Raw genomic sequence first — 14,151 nt, 5'->3', positions numbered from 1 at the left:
GAACACAAAATGAATGAAATTAATGAATGGCAAACGCATCTTTTGTTACGAGTACCGTACTTTATAGAATGTAAAATAAAACGATTTAAAGTGTTTATTGATGGATAAACTGTAAGACGACACACCAATTTAACGCTTTCAATTTATGTTGTAAATTGAAATAAGACTTACCTACAAACATATAAAATCTATTCAAACAATTTTAAAACACAAAAAGGATCACTAATAAAACACATTATAAATAGTGTATCATACTTAAAATATTTTATTATTTCAATACTTTATAGCATTTTACATGTAAAACTTATAAAATAAAATGCATCTAAAATCGAAGTTAAAACTTCATTTTATACAAAAAAAAAAAAAATAGTCACGCCATAATCACATTATGGAATTAAATGTATATTTACGGGAATGTTTTCAACTGAATTCTTTTCAGCCATTACTTTGTGCGTAGGCTTGTATTTAAACATTTACTTCAATTAAGCCACATTTTGAGTATTGTGTACGTTGCTCTCCCCTAGATATTAAATTATTTACAAAAATAATATCGATAACTTTGCTTAATTTCAAAGAACATAATATATAGTTGTTTTAATACTTCGCTGCTTTAGTTATATCACAGACTGAAGTTTATAATAAAGAGGTATGCTATGGCACAAAACAATAGTAAGAAGTAATTTCAGATACAAGAATTATGTGCATGAATGATAGTTATTTTCTCGGGAAGTTACAATATATTACTTGTACCTACTTGTTTCATCAACCAAGCGTGTGCAAAGGAACCGTAATGTCTTCTACAGCGAATAATTTCTACTTTTAGCCAAGGGATTCAGAACAATATACGAAGAGAAGACTATGGGATTAGGTATGCAACTGTAAAAATAAGGTGAACATTTACTCGTAGGCTTGATCTGATATGTAGAAAGGTGTACGTGTTGGCACAACTCCAGACTTCGTGATGACAACTGGTTTAAGAGGTCGATCATCTGTGTCAGTTTGCAATTGCTCGATTTTGTGGACCACGTCCTGACCTTCAACTACCTGTAAGAGCAAAGGTAAAAGAATGAACAATGGTATTATATTAAATAATTAGTAATATCCACGCTAAAAACAGATACATAATCATAAAATTGTCTCAATTTTTATAAACCCTTTGATCGTTCAATGTTATACTCATTATCAGCTAGAAATTACGGAGTTACTTCGTTTATAAATTTTACGTTTAGTGGATATATGTAATTAATTTTTACACGTATACATAAAATAACTAAATGTAGGGCTATATTATATTAGTAGGCCTACATTATGCAACGAGTCTATAATGGTAGTAATTAAGACGCGAGTATGTTTGTTTAAGAAACGAGCGCAAGGGAGTTTCATAATTTTCATACGAGCGTCTTAATTACCATTATAGGCAAGTTTCATGCGACTTTTTATGCTCGACCATATTTCTAACTTGAAATTATCCATAAGTATTCATGTTATGGTTATGTAAGTGAGGAGCAGAACTGACCTGAATTGTGAGATGTGCGCAGACGCGAAAGTATTGATTTTTTCCGAGGCACGAATGTCATTGACCTTGATATAATCTAGAGAATAACATGAACATTAGCCTTGATATAACCTGGAAATTGATTTAGAATTGAAAAACGAGATGACAAATTGAATTTATTTTAATATTATTTACAATTAACGCTAATTATTATAGTAACAGAACATAACCTTCTGCGACAGTATTGGATTTCCAGCCTCCGTGACTTTTCGCTAGTTGTCTTTCGATTGCATATTCGAGAATAATCGATACTTGCGGTTTTATAATGGTACAATGGTGATTTCTCATTGGCTGAACAACTGAATTATAATGAATAGGTGTACTTTAATTAGGTGCATTAAAGGGCTACTACCTGGTGTATAATTACTACATTTCGGCATGGTCGAACATAAAATCATTTATAATATTAGTTTTCTATTAACTAAAATCAGCATTTAAAAGTAACATCAACGTTAAAATAAACGACATATTAATTTGGTTTCCTCACATGTAACAAATGTATTTATGACAAGAAAATAAGGAATAATAATTCTGTAACACTGAGCTGCTTTTTGGTGGAAAGTACAGGGCAAGTCAAAATGAAAGGTAAATGTTTATATTTAGTTTCCACTTTCGCCCGCAAGGCGTCAGCAGCAGAACAGTGAAGGAAAATGGCGTTGACTGGAGAACATAAATCCTTCTGCATGCTTGATTATCACGTAAACAACTCTGTGATTAGTGTTCAGCGGCATTTCCGAACCAAGTATCGGATAAACCCACCTACTGAGAAGGCCATTCGTAAGTGGTATGTGCAATTCAGAGGATGCGCATCTGCTTCGTTGGCCACCTCGTTCTCCCGATTTAACCCCATGTGATTTCTTCATGTGGGTTTTTGTAAAGGATCATGTTTACGTACCGCTTCCAACAACACTGGACGACCTGCCCACCTGCATCACAGCAGCCATTGCTGAGATTAACCATGACCTGCTACAAATGGTATGGCAGGAGATTGACTATCGGCTTGATGTGACTTTTACGCAGGATGCTCATATAGAACACGTATGATGTATCTGAAGAAAACTTTGAAATTTTATCTATCGAAGCACACGTCTCACAATAGCATATGTTAATCAGATTTCACACAATAAATTACTGAATTCGGGTCCATCATTTTGACTTGCCTTGTAGTGTATGGCTTAGCGTGGAGCTACTGACAGAATTCGCAACTAGAAGAAGAAATAATTTTGCATGTTGTAATAACCGATTTCTCCGAAACACACAGACCCAGGAACATAATGGACAGCTTATTTAATTCCTTCCTTCATCTTACGCGAGAAAAAAAAATAGGATCGGTTTCTACTTCGTCATTTTTATCGTTGATTTCAAATAAAGAGCTAAAAATAATTATATTTCATTTGCAAACATTCCTGTATACCTTGGGTTTACAGATATCTAAGGAGAAAATGCCTTCCATAAGTTTAGGAGAAATCGTGCACAGACGAACGGACAGGACAGACAGACAGACAGACAGACAGACAAGTCTCAAAATCAATATTTTGCAACAGTATCATCATGGTTAGGAAGCTTAAATCGAAAATTAAATTAAATAAATAGATAAATAAGAAATAGTCTTCCATTGAATAACAAATACTAACTAAAAATGCAGAAAATAATGAAACTAAAAATAAACTATATTAAAACAAAATTAGGAAACATACATGATATCTATCGGGTATATAATTGCATTGAAACTCCAAAAATCATGTAAAGAAAGTACAAATCATGTAAGCCGGTTTCAAATAAAGAGTCGTGTATGTTTTTGACTTTAAATAAGGAGCTACCGGTACTAATAATTGTTTCCTAAAAATGACTAAATTTCATGTCCAACATTACCGGACAAATCGATTCGTAAATAGATAGGCCAATCGAAAGTGTTCCTAATTCAGCGGTTCTTCCGCTAGATCTGGTGTACTTTCGTGCTAATTTAGCGGGCAAAATTTATCACATTCGTATTCCTGATATACGGATTCAACAGTGTTTTAAATCTCACAGCGAAAAAATATATATATTTATTGCGATCGGGTGGCCAAAATTTGTATAAGCACTACTTTTGACATTATTAACATGGTGGAAGAAAAAAAAAACTTTTTTATATGCCCCCATTAGAATGTTTGCTTGTCAGCTGCCCACAAAGCGAGCGTGGAAAGATAAAATGTACGCACTATATTAAGAATATGTGCTCGCATGGTCGCACGCATACGTGAAATATTGTAAACTGCAATCCTCTGTAAATTAGCATAGAAAACATTTCAGTTTTTCGTATTTATTAATATTGATTTTATCCTGATTGCTGCATAGCGTAAAAACGCATTATACTCTTATGTAAGAGAAGTGTAGCAGAATCAACATGGTAAAATGCGGAGTCTCTGTAACAAACTATTACTTAAACTTAGGAGGGATAATTGATTGATAGACTGAAAAAGAAATGTTGCAACAAACTGCTTTCAGCACTAATATTTCAACACGTTGAAGTTAAAAGTTAATTACGAGTAATTGTAATATAATCTTACAACTTCGTCTTGTGTAAGATTTACATAATGAATACTTGTCAAAATTATGCAACAGCCAACAACACTGGAATTAATTAAATGTGTTATAGCCTTTCACTCAATCTCGTAAGTTTCGTGAGATTAGTAATTGTCTATAGCTTACAATATGTAAGTCATCGTCCTCTATGTCTATACTTGTCATTATCCCCGAGATTCACAGATTCATAATACTGGCAGAGAGCAGCAAAATCATTACCATTGCATCCTTCGAAAGGTAAGCAAAGCCGAGATGTTCAGTGCCGTTCATTTAGGTCTCGTAAGAATTCTGTTCTTCAATGAGAAAGCATTCTCTGATTAAGATTATGGCTGATTTATCAGGCAGTACATCTCACTTGACGATGTGTGTCATAGGAAAAACAATTGTTTGTATGCATCTGAAGTTTTTTTAAATTAATATGTAGCTAGTTAGCGATGTATACAATGGAGGGGGAAAGGAACTGGCCACCCTACCCCATTATGTCCTGGCCTAGTTGCCTCATAAGTGGTGTCTTGTTGACATCACTTGTGAGGTTCAGACCTGTCTTTGGACAGTTGACTAAACAATAGCATAATAATAATAATAATAATAATAATAATAATAATAATAATAATAATAATAATAATAATAATAATAATAACCCGTGGCGCTACAGCCCACGAAGGGCCAAGACCGACCAGCCGGCTGCTGGCCTCACGGCCACATGCCGAAGTAGAGATGGACGATCAACCAACCAGAATGGAGTTATCGTGCGGTTAGCACGATGAGCCCCCCAGCCGTTATAGCTGGTTTGCGTAACCGGGTTTCGCTACCTATCGTAGCTCCCCAAGTGCATCACGATGCTGGGTGGGCACTGGTCCCATACACTGGCCGAAATTTCATGAGAAAATTTCTTCCACCATGAGGACTCGAACCAGCGCGCATTCCGTAACGCGAGTCCTAGGCAGGATGCCTTAGACCACGACGCCACGGCGCGGGACTACAATAGTAACATGCAGAGTCAATTTAAGAAAGTAGTGTATTGTGATAATAAATCAGTGAAAGAATTTTAGTTTTTTCCTTTAAATGTGCAGATATTTGATCCGAACAGTTCTAACTTTTCGTGCTAAGGAGGAATTTTAAAATATTACATTAGTTCGGATCAAATTTCTGCACATTTAAAGTACAAAACTAAAATTCTTTCTATCATTCATCATTCATCATCATCAAGGATTAGGCCTTTCGACCTGTTCCGTTCTCTCAAAGAAACTGGTCCGTCCATCTCATTTTGCAAACTCTCTACAACCACTAAATGCCCTTGCCTGAAAGAATCTGTAGATGTGAAATACCTGGGAATTATTGTTGATCAGCACTTGAAATGGGATAGACAAATCACCTTTTTATGTAACAGGATCCGTAAAACAATTTACAAATTTGTAAACCTTCGCCATTACTTACCTACTCATGTATTACGTTTGGTTTATTTGGCTATAGTTGAATCTGTTATCCAATATGGTATAACTGGATGGGGAGGCATTACAAAAACTGCTCTTCTTCCTCTAATTATGTTGCAAAAACGTATAATCAAAATTTGTTTGTAAAGGCGACTGGATTAGCCAACAAATTTGATCCATTCCGAATTGAATGTTTTTAGAATTGACCAAATTTATAAATACTCTTTAATGAAATTCTATCATAAAAATAGAATGAAATTTGTAGCTCAGCCACATGATCATAATACAAGACGAAATGAAATTCTTAAATTAGTTGAACCTAAATGTTTCGCATTTGCTGCTTTACTACACAGTACAAATTATGGTCCACGTCTATATAATTCGATAATAAAATTTCATCCAGAATTGACTACTTTAAGCAATGAAATTTTCAGATCCAGAAAAAAAAAAAAAAAAAATATATATATATATATATATATATATATATATGACAGACTTCCCTGTATTTATATTATGTACCATGTATTGTAAAACAAGTTTATTTCTATCCTAAGTATATTTTTACTATCTTATCTTCGTTACTATATTAACTTGACTGTACAAATTATACTACTAATAATAATTTAATATTAATCCACCAATCTCAACATCGTCTATTTTTTCACTCAGTTATTACTAGTAGTATTATTTACTAAATTTATTATCATCTTTATGTGACCTTTTTTCTTAAGTATTTTGTCTACAAAGTATGTATATCTATGTAACGGAACTGTCCCCGAACACGAGCTTTGCTCTTTCGGGGTATTTTAATGTAACGTTTTTTTTTTTTTATCTCTTCAAAGGTTTTCCATTCTCTCTTCTCCCTTTAGGCTTACATTGTAAGATCTTTTTGGGAATGTGGGAATCTGGCATCCGTAACACATGATCATAATAATTTTGTTGATATTCTTTTATTTTATTATTTAAATTAAATACGTTCAATTCTTCTCTTATGCCTCATTATATTGTTTATCTGACCTTCTATATCCAGCAACCGCCCTTAAGAATCTCATTTCTGATATTTCTTTTTATGTTTTCGACTTTTTTTGTAAGAGCCCAGCATTCCGTGCCATAAAGAAGAGTTGGAACTGCTAAGATTTTATAAAATTTTAAAATCTTATCTTTTCGTGTTTTGTTTAAAAGGATCCTTCTAATTGTCTTGCATATTTGATTAAAACTTTTCACCGGTAATTTCTTTTGTAGGTCTACTGTAGATCTAGTTTTCTTATGTTGCCAATTTCATAACCTAATTCTTTCTATCATTTATTATCATAATACATTGCTCTCTTAAATTGACTGAGCATATCGGAAATTAATTGAGTAGCTTTCCCAAAACATATAAAACAATTTTTATTTTGAAAAGGAAACAAAAAAACGAGAAAGAATTGTATGAGACTTTCTTTGTTTCTTATATCTCAAAGAATAACACCCTGAAATTAATTACATTGCTTAGGGTTTACCTGTAATATACAATTAAAGAAAATATTTATTAAATATTTCGAGTAATCCTTTTTGATTATCCGATTTAGAAGTTATCTGTATAGCGCTAAATGCGCTGACCGATCAATAAATCATAATTTGCTTCTATTAATTCTGTCAAAAGCTTTTTCCAAATCTATAAAAGAAATGTGTTTCTAAATTAAACTCTTTCGGGCTTTTACCAAGTATAATTCATACATTCTAGAAAGGTTCACTTCAACTTCGAATTTTGAACCTCTACACTTAAACTATACGGACTAACACTGAATGAGTGGGTCAGCAAAACTCCAAGCCTTCATATAGGACAACAGAGTACATCGCATCTTTGTCCGAGAAACGATTCAAAATCACGACCTCCATATATCGCCAGAGCTGCTCGTTGCAGTCGCGTACACCATGGTCGGAGGATTGAGAGTACCACTCTGAACCTAGAAGACGTATTACGAAATACAAAAGAGCTATTATCATGAGTGCACAAATCACTGTTAGAGCGCGGCATCATTTCAAGCAATTCTATTTAATTTCCTCTATTCTACGATGATTGACATTCATCATGGCTCTTTGACATGAGACCTTGAGAACCTAAATGTCTGAGAACTCTCTATTTGTGTCTCTTATTGTGTTGCGTTATGCCCTTGCACCTCAAGTTGACTCTGAACACCCAAACAAAATTTTATTCTTTTTTTTTTTTTTTTTTTTTTAACTCCAGGTCCTGTGGAAAATAATATGACTAGGCCTAATCGAGTTAATGTTCCGTATTTCTGTCTTGCGCAAATAATTTAAGTTCTCACACAAATTTTATTTTTGTTCCTCTATATTATATCTATATTAAGCAAAGTATCTATTAAATGTTTCGGATAGGCCTAATCCTTTTTGATTAAAATATCCCATAATTTGTTTCTACTGATTCTATCAAAAGCTTTTTCCAAATCTATAAAACAAATGTGTGTTCATGTATTAAACTCTTTAATAAAATGCCGCTCTCTAAGAACATTGCATCATTTATTTTAAATGCTTTTACTTGGTTATTTAATGACACTCAACTACTGGATTACTTAACGTCGATGGAATTTGTGATCGCGAGATGTTATTTGGCGATATGAGGTTGAGGATTCGCTGTAGATTACCTGAAATTCGCATTATGGTTGTAGAAAATCTCGGAAAAAAAAAAACCAAACCAGGTAAGCAGCCCAAGCGGGAATCGAACCCACGCCGAGCGCAACTCCGGCTCATCAGACAAACGCTTATTGTAAGTTCTAACAGAGAGTATTTTAATCTCTGAAATACAAACTAATTATATCGATGGCTAAGAAGTGATACCTCGTATCTACAAAAATGGTAATTTAGTTTAATTAGACTATTATTATTATTATTATTATTATTATTATTTTAGTTGATTATTTAACGACTCTGTATCAACTACGAGGTTATTTAGCGTCGATGAGATTGGTTATAGCGAGGTGGTATTTGGCGAGATGAGGCCGAGGAATCGCCATAGATTACCTGGCAGTCACCTTACGATTTGGGAAAACCTCGGAAAAAACCCAACCTGGTAATCAGCCCAAGCGGGGATCGAACCTGCGTCCCAACGCAACTTCAGGCCGGCAGACAAGCGCCTTAACCGACTGAGCCACGCAGGTGCCCTAAATTATTATTCAGATTAACATTATTATTATTATTATTATTATTATTATTATTATTATTATTATTATTTTTTTTTTACAAAATCGGGCAGTAAACTAATATTTTGTCCTTGAGTAGAAGATCTTGCAAAGCAGGAACATAATGCAAATAGATAATCTATTTTGAGAAAAATTAATTTTTTTAACTTTTTTATTCACCTGCAAATTTAGAGATACGAGGTATCACTTCTCAGCCATCCATTATATCTCAGGCCTCAGTCAGACTAACACAGCGCCGGTTGCAGACATTCTAGTATGCAAGAAACTAACTCATCGCTGTTTGAACTGAATATTTTTTATATATCTTTCACAAAAAAGTTGTGCATCGAAACATAGAGGTCGAAATTATATACTTGGATGTGCTAAGATTTCGATTTCATTCAGTGTGGTTCGGAAGGTATTGGGTGCAGAATGATCCACTTTCGAATAATTAGTAATTATGCGATATCTTCGAGCCGAAGCTTACGCAAGTTGTCTACTATTGCGCTGAACACTAGCAACACAACCAATATTGATTTTAACGCGCTCAAAGTGTACCGACCCCTTGTAATTCAACCGTCAGATACAAAAAAAAAAATTAGATCTGCTCAAATCGATTTTATTTCGGAATGATTCTAGCACACTCGCCGGGACTGTCTGGATATTGCTGTTACGAATATAGACCTCTTTATTATACGTGATGACTGGTTTCATAAATGTAATGCCCATGAATTGATGGTAATCTTATGGCAGTTGTTCAGAGTTCAGCTTTATCTGGCATCGGCTCATGGAATACAGCCGGTAACTCTCGTCTCTTTTGCCAAATGTTTTAGTGTGGCGTTTTACATTATCTTTGAAAAAAACTGGCAATCTAGGAGTACATTTTTGTGGATTTCTTCAAACAACATGCACATATGCTCAGTTGTACATGGCTCAATTCTGACTTTACTATTGTTGAAATGTGTAGCGATCATCGAGTTGCTCGTTCTTCCACCACTTTCGACTTCTACATACACATACAAGATATATCCTAATTGGTGGGAAATATTTGAAGAATTTACGGAGAACATAGAAACAATAAAAAAAATGTGTGACTTGAGGCTTTCCCGGCGTTTGATGTATAATAACTAGACATCGGATTTTTAGGCACTAAAAATTGCAGTTTTAGGCGCCTAAAATAAGCTCAAAATTTGTAAAATTAGGCTCTATTTTAATGAAAATAGGCATTTTAGGCACATCAAGGTATCATACTTATTTCTTTCACTGAAATTTTTAGTTATACACTAAAATACGCACAAAAAATTATGTTTAAACATTAAAAAAAGAATACTATATTATATTTATAAACAGAGCTGCACAAATTTAATATATTGAAACTAATGAAATAATGATTATTGATATCAAGATTACTCATTTTAAGTTATTGAAATTCAGTTACATGCTCAGACTTTATTATAATTATCTGCACAGTACACCACCAGAATTTTTTCTAAATTCTCCACAGTTAACCTTTGCCTTTTATCACTGAGACTCATTTTGAAAGCAGAAAAACTTCTTTCAACCGAAACTGATGTGAGAGGCGCAAATTTTAAATTAGGTACAATAGAAACATCAATACTTACTGGAACATTTACACTTTCCCCCGATATCACTCTTGATACTTTTTCCAACAATGAAAATCCTACATTCTTATTTAATACGTTGTCCCACTTATTTTTAACTTTTTTCCCAGTTTCGCCCAAAGCAGAATGTATGTTCACTTGAGCTTCCTTTACTATTGCTATTTGGCTACAAAGAGATTGTTTTTCACGTTCTAATTGTTCAATGCTTGCAGGTATGAAAGAAAAGTTTGATGTTATGTAGGCAATATCGTTTTTCACTCGTGAGTCATTCAGACAATCTTTCACTGCTTTCACACACGCTGCACTATCAGTTTCAGGTAATTTATCAATAACTGTGACCACTTCTTTAAAATACTTAGAATAATACACCACTGATTGAATCCAGGTTCCCCATCGTGTAACAACCGGCTGAGGTGAGAGTGGGATATCTCGAAAGTTCTCTCTGAATATTGAAATCCTGGATGGGGCTTTACAAAAACATTTTTTTGTGTTAGAAATAAACGAATTGACAAGAGGAAATTCATTCCGGATTGTTTCAGAAACCCTGTGAAGGCCATGTGCTAGACAGGTTACATGCGTGAGGTTAGGATAAAATGTTTTAAGAAGTGGAGCTGCAGCAGCCATGTATGAGGCAGCGTCAGTACAAAACAACAGAACTTTAGAATCGTCTATATTACCTGAGTATAAAGACTGTAGGTCTTTATTTACAAAATAAGCAATGGCTTGGCTATTCACTTTCGAAAGTTCCTTAACACATACGAGATGTGGAATCGAAGGTCCATCAGGACTAAGTTTTCCTACTACCATATTTGCTATATACCTATTCATAGGATCTGAGGTTTCATCCACAGAGACCCATATGTAAGAATCACCTATATCCTCCCGAATGGAAGCTAAAGTTTCATTGTATATTCTGTCTAAGTAATTTTTTCTTAGGGTCGACTCAGATGGGATATTTTGTTTGCAGTATTTTTGTAAAAACTGTCTTAAAACCGGATTTTCAATTGCATTCCAGGGAATGTTAGCAGCAACAAACGCTCTGGTTAAATCAGCATAGAAATTGCTGCTGAGATTGAATGAAGTAGGCTGTGTTAGTAAAGTTTGTTGCAGTTGATTTTTCTGCTGAGCTTTAGCCTTATGAGCCGCTCCTTGCACATGCTGCTTTAGGTGGCACTTCTTTTCTTGCGAAATCTAAAAATGTAAAGTAAACTGAATTAAAATAAAATCCTAATTGTTGTATTGCCGTATTTCTATCACAAAGTTAGTGGGTTCGAACAATCAAAATTTTAATGACCTGCAAATACTTTAACTATCGGAATTTAAAAGGTTAAAGTGTAGTGGTCTTAAAAAGAATTATACCTCAGGATAGCTCAGTCAATGTATAAATATTATAGGCCTACTCATTAAAATTAATAGAATTTATATATTTCAACTATTGTTACATACCTGTTTGCTACAAATCTTGCAGAATATTATTTTTCCATCATAAGTGAATTCTGAATATTCTGTTAGCCATTGCCGGATCAATGTAGATTTTGCACTTATATTTTTCGGCATTATCGCGTTAAACTTCACAGGAAAACGTCCTACCGCTCAAAACTTCTCAACACAAATAAGGTGAGGGAAAGGGCAACTGTTAACGAGCATTCAAATGAACCGTTGTTATTGAGGTTCAATTGGACAAAAATACAAAGTTCCACTTATTGTTGCATTTCCTGGTAGTGTTAACACTAGGAGGGCCATTCTTTTAAATATTTTGTAACGGTTTACCCTACTAATTCGCAGTTTTACGACTTTTCATAAATATTTCAAAAACACTCTTTCTCCAAAAATTGTGATTTTATGACACTCTGAAGGGCAGTACAGCTAATCGGTTTCAGACCGAAAACAGTCATTTTTATAGTATAGTATATCTCTGAATCGGTAGCAGCACATGTTGTGATTGTTGCCTACTTCAAAACTAAGGTTGGTTCTTTGTCGGCATTTATGCCTCCAAACATGTTAAATTCGGTGAAATCTATTGCGAGTGTCGTGAGATTCAAAACATTTTGTTTCCTTTATCAATGGTTTCATGGCCGGTGTGAAGCAAACTTTCCACTTTTTAATTGCCTTAAATTTCGCAGTGAATGCATGTATAAATTATAAAAAGTAAGAGTAAAATGCGAAACTTTACAGTGAGTTAGGCATTTTTAGGCGAATATTAACAAATTAGGCTCTAATAACCGTTTTAGGGCATTTTAGGGCACTATAAAACTCTTTGAATACCTTTCAATTTCCATGAAACACAAATATTAATAATTATTTTTACTTTTCTCCTAAAGAAACAAAATAGGCATTTGCCCTAGAATCCGATGTCTGATAATAACTCTTCTCGGGTTCTCAGCCAGGTGAGTTTGAGATTTGCCTCCAAGCTTTCGACGGCTAGCTCTGCCATCTTCTTCGGGAATATTAATAAAAAAAAATTATATATAGTTTATTTCGTTTTTTTTTTTTTCAAGTTAGAATTTGTGCTGTGATTTGTAAGTTAAAGTAACATCCGTTGCAAGAGTAATGAATAAACAAGCGAGACTTTGAGGTTCGGTTTTCTGTTAATTCTTGCCAGCAGTAATACAATTTATCATTAATATTATTATTATTATTATTATTATTATTATTATTATTATTATTATTATTATTGGACTGGTCAGTGGATACGAAAGTTGTATAAATAGTAAACAAAATTATATACATTTTCAAACCATATGCATTATGTTACTAAGTACTTAACTGGATCTCCCTCTTATTAGGAGATAAACTAGATCAATAAATCATAGGCAAGCATCGCTTTCATAGCAAAATGTTGACACTGATACAATGATAATAGCTTTGTTGTTTAGTCAACTATCCGAAGACAGGCCTAAATCTCAAGTGATACCAAGAAGGCGTCACTCATGAGGCAACTAAGTCAGCTTGGATTTAAATGCATTTTATATGAAATATGAAAAAAATGAATTTATATTAATATTTACTTACACAAATGCACACATAATCGCAGCATAACAAAAGTAAAATTTCATAACGAAAGATGAAATATGTAAAGGAAGAATGCATATTGATAAATTTTGAGAAGAAAATGTGTAACATCTTAAATCATGGACATATTAAGGGACTAGAACAGGCCTGCAGAACTCGCAAAGTAGGGGAACTATGACGTCAGCCTCACTCCACTTCTATTGGGGATGATCGACTTCCGCCCCGAGAATAAATGTTGATGCAGCAGAGCGTAACTAGAACGCCGTGACCGCACAGGTAGAAAAGGTGGGTGGGGTAAAAGAGGGGAGGAAAGCAGTCGCTCTCAAGAGCTACAGTTCTGCTGGCCAGGACTAGAATCTTTCACCAGCAATAAGTTACTGTTGGGAAAACTGAATATTTTCGAGCAGGAATTTGAAAATATTGTGCATTTCGACGTGATTACTAGCAGAAGCATCGAAACACAAAGGCTCGCCAGAAACCACTCGGTAACCAAAGCTTAATTAATTATCTTTACTCATAGCATTCAGTGTTGGTACTTCGCTCATACTATTTGTACAAACCCCATGAAAATAACTACGTAGGCTATGCCATATTGTGATAAAAAACATTATTTTTATCACAAGCTAACATAAAAACTAGAGCAACAGTTAATAAGTGTACTAAATACATAAAAAATAGCCTAGAGTTCCTACCCTGCCAAAAACTGTGTGGTGACCATCAAGCCACGGTGTCGCCACTGTAGTGATGAAAAACTGGCAACCATTTGTGTCCTTTCCTAGAACAGT

General features: G+C 34.1%; 1 protein-coding gene across 1 annotated transcript in view; it reads right to left on the bottom strand.

Moving 5' to 3' along the window:
* Positions 1–242: 242 nt before the first annotated feature.
* LOC138710962 (peptidyl-prolyl cis-trans isomerase 6-like) overlaps positions 243–14,151 on the bottom strand; it is a 35,918-nt gene continuing 22,009 nt past the window's right edge. The window contains exons 4-5 of the mRNA XM_069842203.1: positions 14,059–14,141; positions 243–1,044 (exon numbers count right to left, since the gene is read on the bottom strand). Of these exons, the coding sequence (XP_069698304.1) occupies positions 898–1,044; positions 14,059–14,141 (230 nt within the window). The 3' untranslated portion in view covers positions 243–897. The remainder of the gene's footprint in view (positions 1,045–14,058; positions 14,142–14,151) is intronic.

This window comes from Periplaneta americana, chromosome 12 (assembly GCF_040183065.1).
Source record: "Periplaneta americana isolate PAMFEO1 chromosome 12, P.americana_PAMFEO1_priV1, whole genome shotgun sequence".
NCBI classification, from domain to species: domain Eukaryota; kingdom Metazoa; phylum Arthropoda; class Insecta; order Blattodea; family Blattidae; genus Periplaneta; species Periplaneta americana.
This window is presented reverse-complemented; position numbering and strand designations above follow the sequence as displayed.